Source organism: Oncorhynchus mykiss, chromosome 16 (assembly GCF_013265735.2).
Source record: "Oncorhynchus mykiss isolate Arlee chromosome 16, USDA_OmykA_1.1, whole genome shotgun sequence".
In the NCBI taxonomy this organism is placed as follows: Eukaryota; Metazoa; Chordata; class Actinopteri; order Salmoniformes; family Salmonidae; genus Oncorhynchus; species Oncorhynchus mykiss.
In genome coordinates, this window is record NC_048580.1 from 50,276,112 (window position 1) to 50,289,627 (window position 13,516).

The 13,516-nt window shown below is 49.1% G+C and overlaps 1 protein-coding gene across 7 annotated transcripts in view; it reads left to right on the plus strand.

Annotated features, from left to right (window-relative positions):
- The window catches only part of LOC110492207 (histone deacetylase 7), a 69,068-nt gene that overhangs the window by 34,134 nt on the left and 21,418 nt on the right, over nt 1–13,516 (plus strand). For all 7 annotated transcript variants that reach the window (XM_036947168.1, XM_036947170.1, XM_036947169.1 and 4 more), the window contains exons 3-5: nt 6,365–6,534; nt 7,858–7,945; nt 11,750–11,870. In XM_036947168.1, coding sequence (XP_036803063.1) covers nt 6,365–6,534; nt 7,858–7,945; nt 11,750–11,870 — 379 coding nt within the window. The remainder of the gene's footprint in view (nt 1–6,364; nt 6,535–7,857; nt 7,946–11,749; nt 11,871–13,516) is intronic.

Sequence of the window (13,516 nt, forward strand, 5' to 3'; positions counted from 1 at the left end):
AATCTTTTAGTGTATGCAGAGTGACAGGCCCTAAAGGACTGTTTGCACACTCAGACACACACACACACACACACACACACACACACATACACACCTTTGCATTAACAAATACATTTATATTTTCAGAAAGGTTCCTTTAAAAAAAACTTCATACACATTATGCGCATACATATTCAATACATTTTCCCCGGAGGATGTTGTCTGTGCTACATATCCTCTGGGCCGATGGACAGGACCTCTGATGAGGAGGAAAAATAAAAGTCACCATAGAAATTAGCAGCAGAGCCTGAAAAAAACATTCCTCCCACCCCAAAATAGATGTGGACATGCCAATTAGAGGCTCCAGTCCAGTCAGCATAAACAAAAGCAGGTAGGGGAGGGAGGGAGGCAGGGGGAGGCGTCTGACCCAACTGGAGCAGATGTCACTTGGTCAATACTTCCTGTTTTGTTGGCCTTTTTATTTTGAGACGCCTAATTTAGAGGCCCAGCCGGTCTGCCCCGCTCTCTCTGTGGAGCCGGGCCTGAGATTTACTCTGACACTTTGGCTTCCATTGTTCCAGTTTCCTTTCTCTCCTAGCAGACCTGACCACGGAGGACGTCACTCAGCTCCAGCTCAGCCTCCATCAACACAGACTATAGTGTTGATAGTGTCACCACTGTCTGTTCCCTACGCTTTTCCCCTTTTTCTAACCCTGACAAATGACAAATGTCAGCAGTTGACATGTTTGTTTTTTTTGGGGGGGGGGGGTGTGTGTACTCCATCTTCATTCTACAGTTATGGTACTGTACACATAACTTATCCATGCAGAATGATCATGTCAACTGATGAGTGGAGTGGTAGAGGTTATACGAGGTAAAGGGTGTCTAGTTACAGAAAGGCGTGGTTTCATACTTACTCAATCAGTCATTCTGTGTTCTGCCTAATCTGGAGGAGGGACCAGAGGGAGAGTGGTTCCCGTACACACTGGCCATACTGGTATAACCAGTCCAGAGCGGAGAGCAATATTCTGGGGAAGGCGAGAGGAGGAGGAGGAGAGACTCATTGTCTTCTGTCTGTTCATTGTTCAGTTGGACTCATTATCCCTCAGGCCAGCATGGAACCAGTCTTCAATAACCACATCTCATCATCACATCACAGCCAATCAGAGCACAGAGACCATGACTTCATCATCACATCATAGCCTATCAGAGCACAGAGACCGTGACTTCATCATCACATCAGAGCACAGAGACCATGATTTCATCATCACATCACAGCCTATCAGAGCACAGAGACCATGACTTCATCACATCACAGCCTATCCGAGCACAGAGACCATGATTTCATCATCACATCACAGCCTATCAGAGCACAGAGATGACTTCATAATCACATCACAGCCCATCAGATCAGAGACCATGACTTCACAGCCTATCAGATCACAGAGACCATGACTTCACAGCCTATCAGATCACAGAGACCATGACTTCACAGCCAATCAGATCACAGAGACCATGACTTCACAGCCCATCAGATCACAGAGACCGTGACTTCACAGCCCATCAGATCACAGAGACTGTGACTTCACAGCCCATCAGATCACAGAGACCATGACTTCACAGCCCATCAGATCACAGAGACCATGACTTCACAGCCAGATCACAGAGACCATGACTTCACAGCCAGATCACAGAGACCATGACTTCACAGCCCATCAGATCACAGAGACTGTGACTTCACAGCCCATCAGATCACAGAGACCGTGACTTCACAGCCCATCAGATCACAGAGACCGTGACTTCACAGCCCATCAGATCACAGAGACCATGACTTCACAGCCCATCAGATCACAGAGACCATGACTTCACAGCCCATCAGATCACAGAGACCATGACTTCACAGCCCATCAGATCACAGAGACCATGACTTCACAGCCCATCAGATCACAGAGACCATGACTTCACAGCCCATCAGATCACAGAGACCATGACTTCACAGCCCATCAGATCACAGAGACCATGACTTCACAGCCCATCAGATCACAGAGACCATGACTTCACAGCCCATCAGATCACAGAGACCATGACTTCACAGCCCATCAGATCAGAGACCATGACTTCACAGTCCATCAGATCACAGAGACCGTGACTTCACAGCCCATCAGATCAGAGACCATGACTTCACAGCCCATCAGATCACAGAGACCGTGACTTCACAGCCCATCAGATCAGAGACCATGACTTCACAGCCAATCAGATCACAGAGACCATGACTTCACAGCCAATCAGATCACAGAGACCATGACTTCACAGCCCATCAGATCACAGAGACCGTGACTTCACAGCCCATCAGATCACAGAGACCGTGACTTCACAGCCCATCAGATCACAGAGACCGTGACTTCACAGCCCATCAGATCACAGAGACCGTGACTTAGGCTGTGATGTGATATAGTGCACTATTTTTGAGCCAAGTCCTTAGGGCTCTAGTCAAAAGTGGGATTAGGGTGCCATTCAGGACACTGCCTCTGTCTGTTGTACTGTAATGGTTAAGATGCTACACTCATATTTCTTCCACTGAGTCTTCCTCAGACAGACAAAACAACAGACTGTGCATTTCTATGTGCAGTCCTGCTCACATTTGCTTGACATTTTTATGAGTTTGTCCATCAGCCAGTTTCATATTTCAGACAAACAGGGTATCTTTCTCACAGCACAGACAGGCATATATATATATATATATATATATATATATATATATATATATATATATATATATATGCGCACGCACACACGCGCACACACACACACAGGCAAACACACACTCTCACTCACATACTCATCCCCTTTCCCAGTGGGTTCCATTACTGTAGAAACGAAAGGTGATGGAGAGTCTGGTGAAAAACAAGTCTTGTACAGGTGAATGTTGTCTCTAAATATAGCTGGTGGTGAGAGAGAGATGCAAACAGAAAAGGCGCTGGTGTTTTCTGCTGATGACTGGTCCCCTTTGTTTCCTTTTATGAGTCGCTGATGTTACGTTCCTGGAATAATCCACTTGTTCCTCCTCATTTGTCAGACTCTGTTCAGCGTCTCCTAAATAGATCACTAGTCCCTATATTATGCACAAAAGTAGTGCACTATATAGGGAGTAGGGTGTCAATTGGGATGCACACAGAGCGCCTGTTGACTCCTCGTCAAGAAGGTATTTAATAATTCCAAACATTGATGACATTCATGCGGCCTCTGTCAAGCTTTTTGCCTTCCTCCTCTCCAGCCTCCTAATATGGAGGCCTTAAGCAGAGGGCTGTGTCAGTAGATGTTGTGGCCCGGTTGTTACGGCTGCATTTATACACAAACACCAACTGGACTTTAAAAGACAAACATGTCCATCAGGAGGCTTCCCCCCATCGCGTTTGCAATGCCTGCATTCATTTTTACACAGAAAAACACACTGCAGCACACACACACGCACACACACACCGATCTCATCAGCCCGTTTTCATTCCTACAATAGGATTGTGAAAAGCTCATCTGTCATTCGTAGATAAACACACTTTTGTTGGTTCTCTCTCATTAGCAGTAGGGAGTGATTGATTTAGTTAAACAGTAATAATGCTCGTCGGGTGAACAATGAAGTGTTTGTGTAATGATACAGTATATGTTGACGCTGTCCCCAGCTGGCTGTGCACTGTGAGGGCCTGCAAACAACCCTTGGATTACCATGGGCGTCCAAACTAAGGCATGAATCACAGCATCTGTTGTTCCCATTCGGGATGTGAGAGTACACAGCTGGCTATATCAGTGTGTACGAAGGAGGCTTTTCTCCTCACACACATGCACAGGCACTGCACACTACACACCACAGCAGTGTTGTAGGCTATAGAATATATTTATCTCACCCTCAGTCACTCCACACCCTCCTCAACCCAGCTGTGAGAAACAGTTCTACTGCCTGCAGGTCCTGACACAAGGCAGAAACATTCTCGCTGCTTGGAATTTGGAAGCAGGCCAAGTCAAACTTCATGAAATGTACAGTGCATCATTTCACTTTACAAAGCCTCAGACAATTGAGACTTTGTGTGTGTAGTTATAAACTCAACCAAAGACTTGGCAATTATGTCAATAATTGTTTTGAGTCTCTGTGTCCGTATCCGTGTGTGAGAGGGTGAATGCATGTGTGTCAGCACGGTGCGGTAAAACCCACAGCTCTTTCCCAACCCCGTTCTGGATCCTGTTGTAGAGTGCGGCAAGGCAATCTTTCCCCCTGGCTCACCCATGCAATGCAAATGTCCTGGATTATCATGCAAATCAGACATTTATGTCAGTGAAGAATCTAGAATGAGGAGAGACAGTGGAGGGGAGAGGGAAAGGCTGTGAGACAGTGGAGGGAGAGGGAAAGGCTGTGAGACAGTGGAGGGGAGAGGGAAAGGCTGTGAGACGGTGGAGGGGAGAGGGAAAGGCTGTGAGACAGTGGATGGGAGAGGGAAAGGCTGTGAGACAGTGGATGGGAGAGGGAAAGGCTGTGAGACGGTGGAGGGGAGAGGGAAAGGCTGTGAGACAGTGGATGGGAGAGGGAAAGGCTGTGAGACAGTGGATGGGAGAGGGAAAGGCTGTGAGACGGTGGAGGGGAGAGGGAAAGGCTGTGAGAGTGGAGGGGAGAGGGAAAGGCTGAGAGACAGTGGAGGGGAGAGGGAAAGGCTGAGAGACAGTGGAGGGGAGAGGGAAAGGCTGAGAGACAGTGGAGGGGAGAGGGAAAGGCTGAGAGACAGTGGAGGGGAGAGGGAAAGGCTGAGAGACAGGGGAGAGGGAAAGGCTGAGAGACAGTGGAGGGGAGAGGGAAAGGCTGAGAGACAGTGGAGGGGAGAGGGAAAGGCTGAGAGACAGTGGAGGGGAGAGGGAAAGGCTGAGAGACAGTGGAGGGGAGAGGGAAAGGCTGAGAGACAGTGGAGGGGAGAGGGAAAGGCTGTGAGACAGAGGAGAGGGAAAGGCTGTGAGACGGTGGAGGGGAGAGGGAAAGGCTGAGAGAGTGGAGGGGAGAGGGAAAGGCTGAGAGACAGTGGAGGGGAGAGGGAAAGGCTGTGAGACAGTGGAGGGGAGAGGGAAAGGCTGAGAGACAGTGGAGGGGAGAGGGAAAGGCTGAGAGACAGTGGAGGGGAGAGGGAAAGGCTGTGAGACGGTGGAGGGGAGAGGGAAAGGCTGAGAGAGTGGAGGGGAGAGGGGAAGGCTGAGAGACAGTGGAGGGGAGAGGGAAAGGCTGTGAGACAGTGGAGGGGAGAGGGAAAGGCTGAGAGACAGTGGAGGGGAGAGGGAAAGGCTGAGAGACAGTGGAGGGGAGAGGGAAAGGCTGAGAGACAGTGGAGGGGAGAGGGAAAGGCTGAGAGACAGTGGAGGGGAGAGGGAAAGGCTGAGAGACAGTGGAGGGGAGAGGGAAAGGCTGAGAGACAGTGGAGGGGAGAGGGAAAGGCTGTGAGACAGTGGAGGGGAGAGGGAAAGGCTGTGAGACAGTGGAGGGAGAGGGAAAGGCTGAGAGACAGTGGAGGGGAGAGGGAAAGGCTGAGAGAGTGGAGGGGAGAGGGAAAGGCTGTGAGACAGTGGAGGGGAGAGGGAAAGGCTGAGAGACAGTGAAGGGGAGAGGGAAAGGCTGAGAGACAGTGGAGGGGAGAGGGAAAGGCTGTGAGACAGTGGAGGGGAGAGGGAAAGGCTGAGAGACAGTGGAGGGGAGAGGGAAAGGCTGAGAGACAGTGGAGGGGAGAGGGAAAGGCTGTGAGACAGTGGAGGGGAGAGGGAAAGGCTGAGAGACAGTGGAGGGGAGAGGGAAAGGCTGAGAGACAGTGGAGGGGAGAGGGAAAGGCTGAGAGACAGTGGAGGGGAGAGGGAAAGGCTGAGAGACAGTGGAGGGGAGAGGGAAAGGCTGAGAGACTGTGGAGGGGAGAGGGAAAGGCTGTGAGACAGTGGAGGGGAGAGGGAAAGGCTGAGAGACAGTGGAGGGGAGAGGGAAAGGCTGAGAGACAGTGGAGGGGAGAGGGAAAGGCTGAGAGACAGTGGAGGGGAGAGGGAAAGGCTGAGAGACAGTGTTATATATGTACAGCAGACATTCTTTTTGTATGTGTCGTGTCCAGTGTGGGATCGCCGCTCACATTCATCTAGCCCACATCTATACACTAAGTGGGCTGTGCCTCTGGTCTACTTATCTCCCTCTCTGTCACGTCTCTCTTTCTCTCTCTCTTCTCTTTACTCAAAAGTACCTCTCTCTCCTATCCCCTCCAGTTTCTGGGAGTCTAGTGTTACTGCCATACAGTAATTAAACACTTGACCTGAAGTCAAGAGGTTGGAAGTAAGAAATGGATTTTCTGAGAGACTCAACTCTCTCCCCTCCCTCCCCTAGAGCCCTCTGTGTCGGCGCCCCTGGGGTCAGTCCCAATGGACCTGCGTGTGACGGAGCGTGTGATGCGGCCGGGTTCGGACACGGCCCTGCACCCTCCTCTGCTCCACAGCCCCTTCTCCCACCAGCCCTGCACTACCTTCTCCCAGCACCAGCTGCATCAGCACATACGGGTACGTATGCAGCACGGGTACGTATGCAGCACGGGTACGTATGCAGCACGGGTACGCATGCAGTACGGGTACGTATGCAGCACGGGTACGCATGCAGTACGGGTACGTATGCAGCACGGGTACGCATGCAGTACGGGTACGTATGCAGCACGGGTACCTATGCAGCACGGGTACCTATGCAGCACGGGTACCTATGCAGCACGGGTACGTATGCAGCACGGGTACCTATGCAGCACGGGTACCTATGCAGCACGGGTACCTATGCAGCACGGGTACGTATGCAGCACGGGTACCTATGCAGTACGGGTACGTATGCAGCACGGGTACGCATGCAGTACGGGTACGTATGCAGCACGGGTACGCATGCAGCACGGGTACGTATGCAGCACGGGTACGTATGCAGCACGGGTACCTATGCAGCACGGGTACCTATGCAGCACGGGTACCTATGCAGCACGGGTACGTATGCAGCACGGGTACCTATGCAGCACGGGTACCTATGCAGCACGGGTACCTATGCAGCACGGGTACCTATGCAGCACGGGTACCTATGCAGCACGGGTACCTATGCAGCACGGGTACCTATGCAGCACGGGTACGTATGCAGCACGGGTACCTATGCAGCACGGGTACGTATGCAGCACGGGTACCTATGCAGCACGGGTACCTATGCAGCACGGGTACCTATGCAGCACGGGTACGTATGCAGCACGGGTACGTATGCAGCACGGGTACGTATGCAGCACGGGTACCTATGCAGCACGGGTACCTATGCAGCACGGGTACCTATGCAGTACGGGTACGTATGCAGCACGGGTACCTATGCAGCACGGGTACGTATGCAGCACGGGTACGTATGCAGCACGGGTACCTATGCAGCACGGGTACCTATGCAGCACGGGTACCTATGCAGCACGGGTACCTATGCAGCACGGGTACGTATGCAGCACGGGTACCTATGCAGCACGGGTACCTATGCAGCACGGGTACCTATGCAGCACGGGTACCTATGCAGTACGGGTACGTATGCAGCACGGGTACGTATGCAGCACGTACTTCCTCGTTAGGCCTGCTCTCAGCACACACAGTTGCCAAACACCGACACACACACTGATGTGAAAGGAACCCATAAATTGCATTACGTCTGTAATGTTTCATGTGTAATGTTTCTTATACATTTGAGCTCGTATTAATGACTTTCATGCCCCGTTTACACTCATTAGCCCAAGTCTTTCCGTCACCATATGTCACACATTCCCAGATCAGAGCAGCACTTGTTCCTGTTTCCACACGTACTTTAATGACTGTCTCGTCGGCTTTCAGTTTAACATGGAACAACGGAGACGTGAGCAGGAGCAGGAGAAACAGCAAGAGCTGCAGCAGCTGTGGCACAAGGACAAGAGCCAACAGAGTGAGTTTCACTGTGTGCGTGCGTGCGTAGGTATGCTTGTACACTGTAGTAGGAGAGAGTGTGTTGTGTTGAGCCAGTGGGTCAAGTTGAGCCACCCCTTGTTTCTAGGAAACCACACACACAATGAATCATGTGACCAAATCGTTTGGAATAGGTCATGGTTTCATGGAGTCTGTGAAGCATGGAAAAAATGGTTAGCAAGTTAGGTACATTTATTTCTATTTTTACCAAGTCAAATGTATTGGGTTAAAGGCTTCATGATGCTTGTATCTAAACCAAAGTAGATTGTTTTAAGATTGTTCTGTACATCAGTTGGGGTCTCTTATCAGCTTCAACAGGAGGTCCTAAACCTAGCATGAAAGTTCATCCTCGTAGCCGTGTGGGCTAATAGATTCAAACCGTTTGCCCCAGGGTAAGTTGAGCCAATGGCCAGCGTATCCCCATACAAATGCTGATGACATTTTCTCAGTTTTATTCATAATATGCACAGTATTTCTGCGTATTGAACTCAAGATCAACGTCAACCCCCCCCCCCCCCCCCCCCCCCCCCCTTGGAGTTCTTGAGAGAGCAGCCACGTTAGTGAAAGAAGGGAAGAAATCCATTTGGGATGAACGAAGAGACTAAATGACACTGAAGAGGTATATCTACAACAACGAAAGGAACATGTACCTGTGCAGGGGAGAGAGTATGATAGAGTAGTAGAGGCACACAAGGTCTTATCTGATGACTTGGAGTCTGAGCATGATAAACATATCAACAATATTGTAGACCAGTTTCATAAGCTTTAGTAGCCTCAAGTGCAGAGAACTTGCCTATGAATTGGCACATCGAAAACAACATCTCTGTCCCAGACAAGAGATGGAAGGGTAATATTGAGCAGAGAGATCTATATCCGAATGTACATTTAAGCTATACAATTTACCACTCCCATTCCATTCCATACCACTCCCATTCCATCCCATACCACTCCCATTCCATTCCATACCACTCCCATTCCATTCCATACCACTCCCATTCCATTCCATACCACTCCCATTCCATTCCATACCACTCCCATTCCATTCCATACCACTCCCATTCTATTCCATACCACTCCCATTCCATTCCATACCACTCCCATTCCATTCCATACCACTCCCATTCCATTCCATACCACTCCCATTCCATTCCATACCACTCCCATTCCATCCCACTCCCATTCCATTCCATACCACTCCCATTCCATTCCATACCACTCCCATTCCATACCACTCCCATTCCATTCCATACCACTCCCATTCTATTCCATACCACTCCCATTCCATGAATTAAACTTTGATATACAGGTAACTGCCAATATAAAGGAAACACCAACAACGTGTCTTAATAGGATGTTTGGCACCACAAGCCAGAACAGCTTCAATGCACCTCGACATAAATTCTACAAGTGTCTGGAACTCTACTGGAGGGCCACACCATTCTTCCACAAGAAATTCCATCATTTGGTGTTTTGTTGATGGTGGTGGAAAACGGTGTCTCAGGCTCCGATCCAGAATCTCCCGTAAGTGTTCAATTGGGTTGAGATCTGGTGACAGAGATGGCCGTGGCATATGGTTTACATCGTTTTCATGCTCATCAAACCATTCAGTGACCACTCGTGCCCTGTGGATGTCATCCTATGGGGACATAGACATGGTAACCAAAATAATGGCCTTCCCAGCGTTTTTCATACATGACCCTAAGCATGATGGGATGCTCTTTGTTATAATGAATACTATATTTCCCTTTGATGCAGTGCTGATTTTCAAAACATTGCTCAACATACCCCACTCTCCCCTATTGTTATCCTCATTGGTTGGTGTACATTGCTCAACATACCCCACTCTCCCCTATTGTTATCCTCATTGGTTGGTGTACATTGCTCAACATACCCCACTCTCCCCTATTGTTATCCTCATTGGTTGGTGTACATTGCTCAACATACCCCACTCTCCCCTATTGTTATCCTCATTGGTTGGTGTACATTGCTCAACATACCCCAATCTCCCCTATTGTTATCCTCATTGGTTGGTGTACATTGCTCAACATACCCCACTCTCCCCTATTGTTATCCTCATTGGTTGGTGTACATTGCTCAACATACCCCACTCTCCGCTATTGTTATCCTCATTGGTTGGTGTACATTGCTCAACATACCCCACTCTCCCCTATTGTTATCCTCATTGGTTGGTGTACATTGCTCAACATACCCCACTCTCCCCTATTGTTATCCTCATTGGTTGGTGTACATTGCTCAACATACCCCACTCTCCCCTATTGTTATCCTCATTGGTTGGTGTACATTGCTCAACATACCCCACTCTCCCCTATTGTTATCCTCATTGGTTGGTGTACATTGCTCAACATACCCCACTCTCCCCTATTGTTATCCTCATTGGTTGGTGTACATTGCTCAACATACCCCACTCTCCCCTATTGTTATCCTCATTGGTTGGTGTTCTGCACAATGTTGTGTAAAGTGAAACAGATCCATCAATGTCACTTTCGCAAGACAATCACACACACACACACACACACACACACACACACACACATACACACATACACATATATATATATAAACACAGATAAATGCACATACACTCTACAAATGTAAATATTCTCACCAAACAGCCAAAGAATGCCTTGGGCAAAAACCGACAGGGACACCGATTTGAGAGGCATTTCTTTTGGTCTATTCCCAACAGGCTGAGTCATCATACATAGCACCTAGACACAAATAACACCAAATATCTTGTCTCTTACAACAAGCAGAGGAAAACAGTAATTTAGTGCTGTGTCTTTGCATGTCCATAAATACATCTGTGAGGTCTCTGAGCATTCCTCTAGTCAGACAGTATCTGGTAGGGCCCTGGAGAGGAGAAGAGAAGAGAAGAGATGAGAAGAGAAGAGAGGAGAAGAGAAGAGAGGAGAAGAGAGGAGAGGAAGGATGAGCTGTAGAGTGCTGTTGTTTTGACCCCTGCCCTGTGGGTCCCAAACCCGGTTCTCTGTGAGTGGCTGTCAATGGACCATTGTGGCTCTGCTCAGAGCAGCTCATCTCTGTGTGTTGTGGGCTGAGGCATGCTGGGAGGGCTGTGGTAGTAGACATCCCGTGTTGCTTCCTCCTCACACAGAGCCCACTGTTCCTGTTGCCTTTCTCACACACACACACACACACACACACACACACACACACACACACACACACACACACACACCACCAGATTATATATAGATCCTCATCCTACTACCATCCAAGACAATATGGGGTTTCACTGTCAGTCATGAACACTGGATACTACTGAATACTATCACGCTACTGTAGGAGGGAGTTTCTGGGCCGGTATTGACTTTTAGAGCCGAACAGACAGAGCTGAGCCGCTCATTTTGGAGAAAGAGAAAGAAGTTCCTCTAAAACAGTGGTTAAAACATAGTCGAGCTGTGCAAACAGCACCGGTGTCAATATTGACCGTATCAATAGTGACACCTCCTGTCACCTCCCCCTGTCCTCCATGCCCTCCCTAGTCCCCTCCACGCACACACACACACACACACACTAGGACGGCATGGTCACAGCTTCCTAGCATGCAGAGGGAGACTGAAATAGAAAGGGATTTTCCCAAATGTTGCCATCTCATCTTGATACTCTGGCTACAATGTCATGCTCTGGGCATAAAAGGAGTCGTTCTTTCACTTCAGTTACAATGTTGCTGTTGAAAGGTGGAACATTCTACTGAGTAGTGTGTGGGATTGGTCTGATGGCCTCTATCTATGTTGATTGACAGGTGCTGTGGCCAGTTCCCTGGTGAAGCAGAAGCTCCAGGAGGTCATTCTGAAGAAGCAGAAACAACAAGCCCTGGGAAGAACCAGCTCCAACCCTCTCAGTGGTCCCCCTGTGGGCTACAGGTGAGAACTCTTTACACCTTCAGTAGCATGTGGGCTACAGGTGAGAACTCTTTACACCTTCAGTAGCATGTGGGCTACAGGTGAGAACTCTACACCTTCAGTAGGATGTGGGCTACAGGTGAGAACTCTTTACATCTTCAGTAGGATGTGGGCTACAGGTGAGAACTCTACACCTTCAGTAGCATGCGGGCTACAGGTGAGAACTCTTTACACCTTCAGTAGCATGTGGGCTACAGGTGAGAACTCTACACCTTCAGTAGCATGTGGGCTACAGGTGAGAACTCTTTACACCTTCAGTAGCATGTGGGCTACAGGTGAGAACTCTTTACACCTTCAGTAGCATGTGGGCTACAGGTGAGAACTCTTTACACCTTCAGTAGCATGTGGGCTACAGGTGAGAACTCTTTACACCTTCAGTAGCATGTGGGCTACAGGTGAGAACTCTACACCTTCAGTAGGATGTGGGCTACAGGTGAGAACTCTACACCTTCAGTAGCATGCGGACTACAGGTGAGAACTCTTTTTATACCTTCAGTAGCATGTGGGCTACAGGTGAGAACTCTACACCTTCAGTAGCATGTGGGCTACAGGTGAGAACTCTACACCTTCAGTAGCATGTGGGCTACAGGTGAGAACTCTTTTTATACCTTCAGTAGCATGTGGGCTACAGGTGAGAACTCTACACCTTCAGTAGCATGTGGGCTACAGGTGAGAACTCTACACCTTCAGTAGCATGCGGACTACAGGTGAGAACTCTTTTTATACCTTCAGTAGCATGTGGGCTACAGGTGAGAACTCTACACCTTCAGTAGCATGTGGGCTACAGGTGAGAACTCTACACCTTCAGTAGCATGTGGGCTACAGGTGAGAACTCTTTACACCTTCAGTAGCATGTGGGCTACAGGCGAGAACTCTTTACACCTTCAGTAGCATGTGGGCTACAGGTGAGAACTCTACACCTTCAGTAGCATATGGGCTACAGGTGAGAACTCTACACCTTCAGTAGCATGTGGGCTACAGGTGAGAACTCTACACCTTCAGTAGCATGTGGGCTACAGGTGAGAACTCTTTACACCTTCAGTAGCATGTGGGCTACAGGTGAGAACTCTACACCTTCAGTAGCATGTGGGCTACAGGTGAGAACTCTTTACACCTTCAGTAGCATGTGGGCTACAGGTGAGAACTCTTTACACCTTCAGTAGCATGTGGGCTACAGGTGAGAACTCTTTACACCTTCAGTAGGATGTGGGCTACAGGTGAGAACTCTACACCTTCAGTAGGATGTGGGCTACAGGTGAGAACTATTTACACCTTCAGTAGCATGTGGGCTACAGGTGAGAACTCTACACCTTCAGTAGCATGTGGGCTACAGGTGAGAACTCTTTACACCTTCAGTAGCATGTGGGCTACAGGTGAGAACTCTTTACATCCTCAGTAGCATGTGGGCTACAGGTGAGAACTCTTTACATCTTCAGTAGGATGCGGGCTACAGGTGAGAACTATTTACACCTTCAGTAGCATGTGGGCTACAGGTGAGAACTCTACACCTTCAGTAGCATGTGGGCTACAGGTGAGAACTCTTTACACCTTCAGTAGCATGTGGGCTACAGGTGAGAACTCTTTACACCTTCAGTAGCATGTGGGCT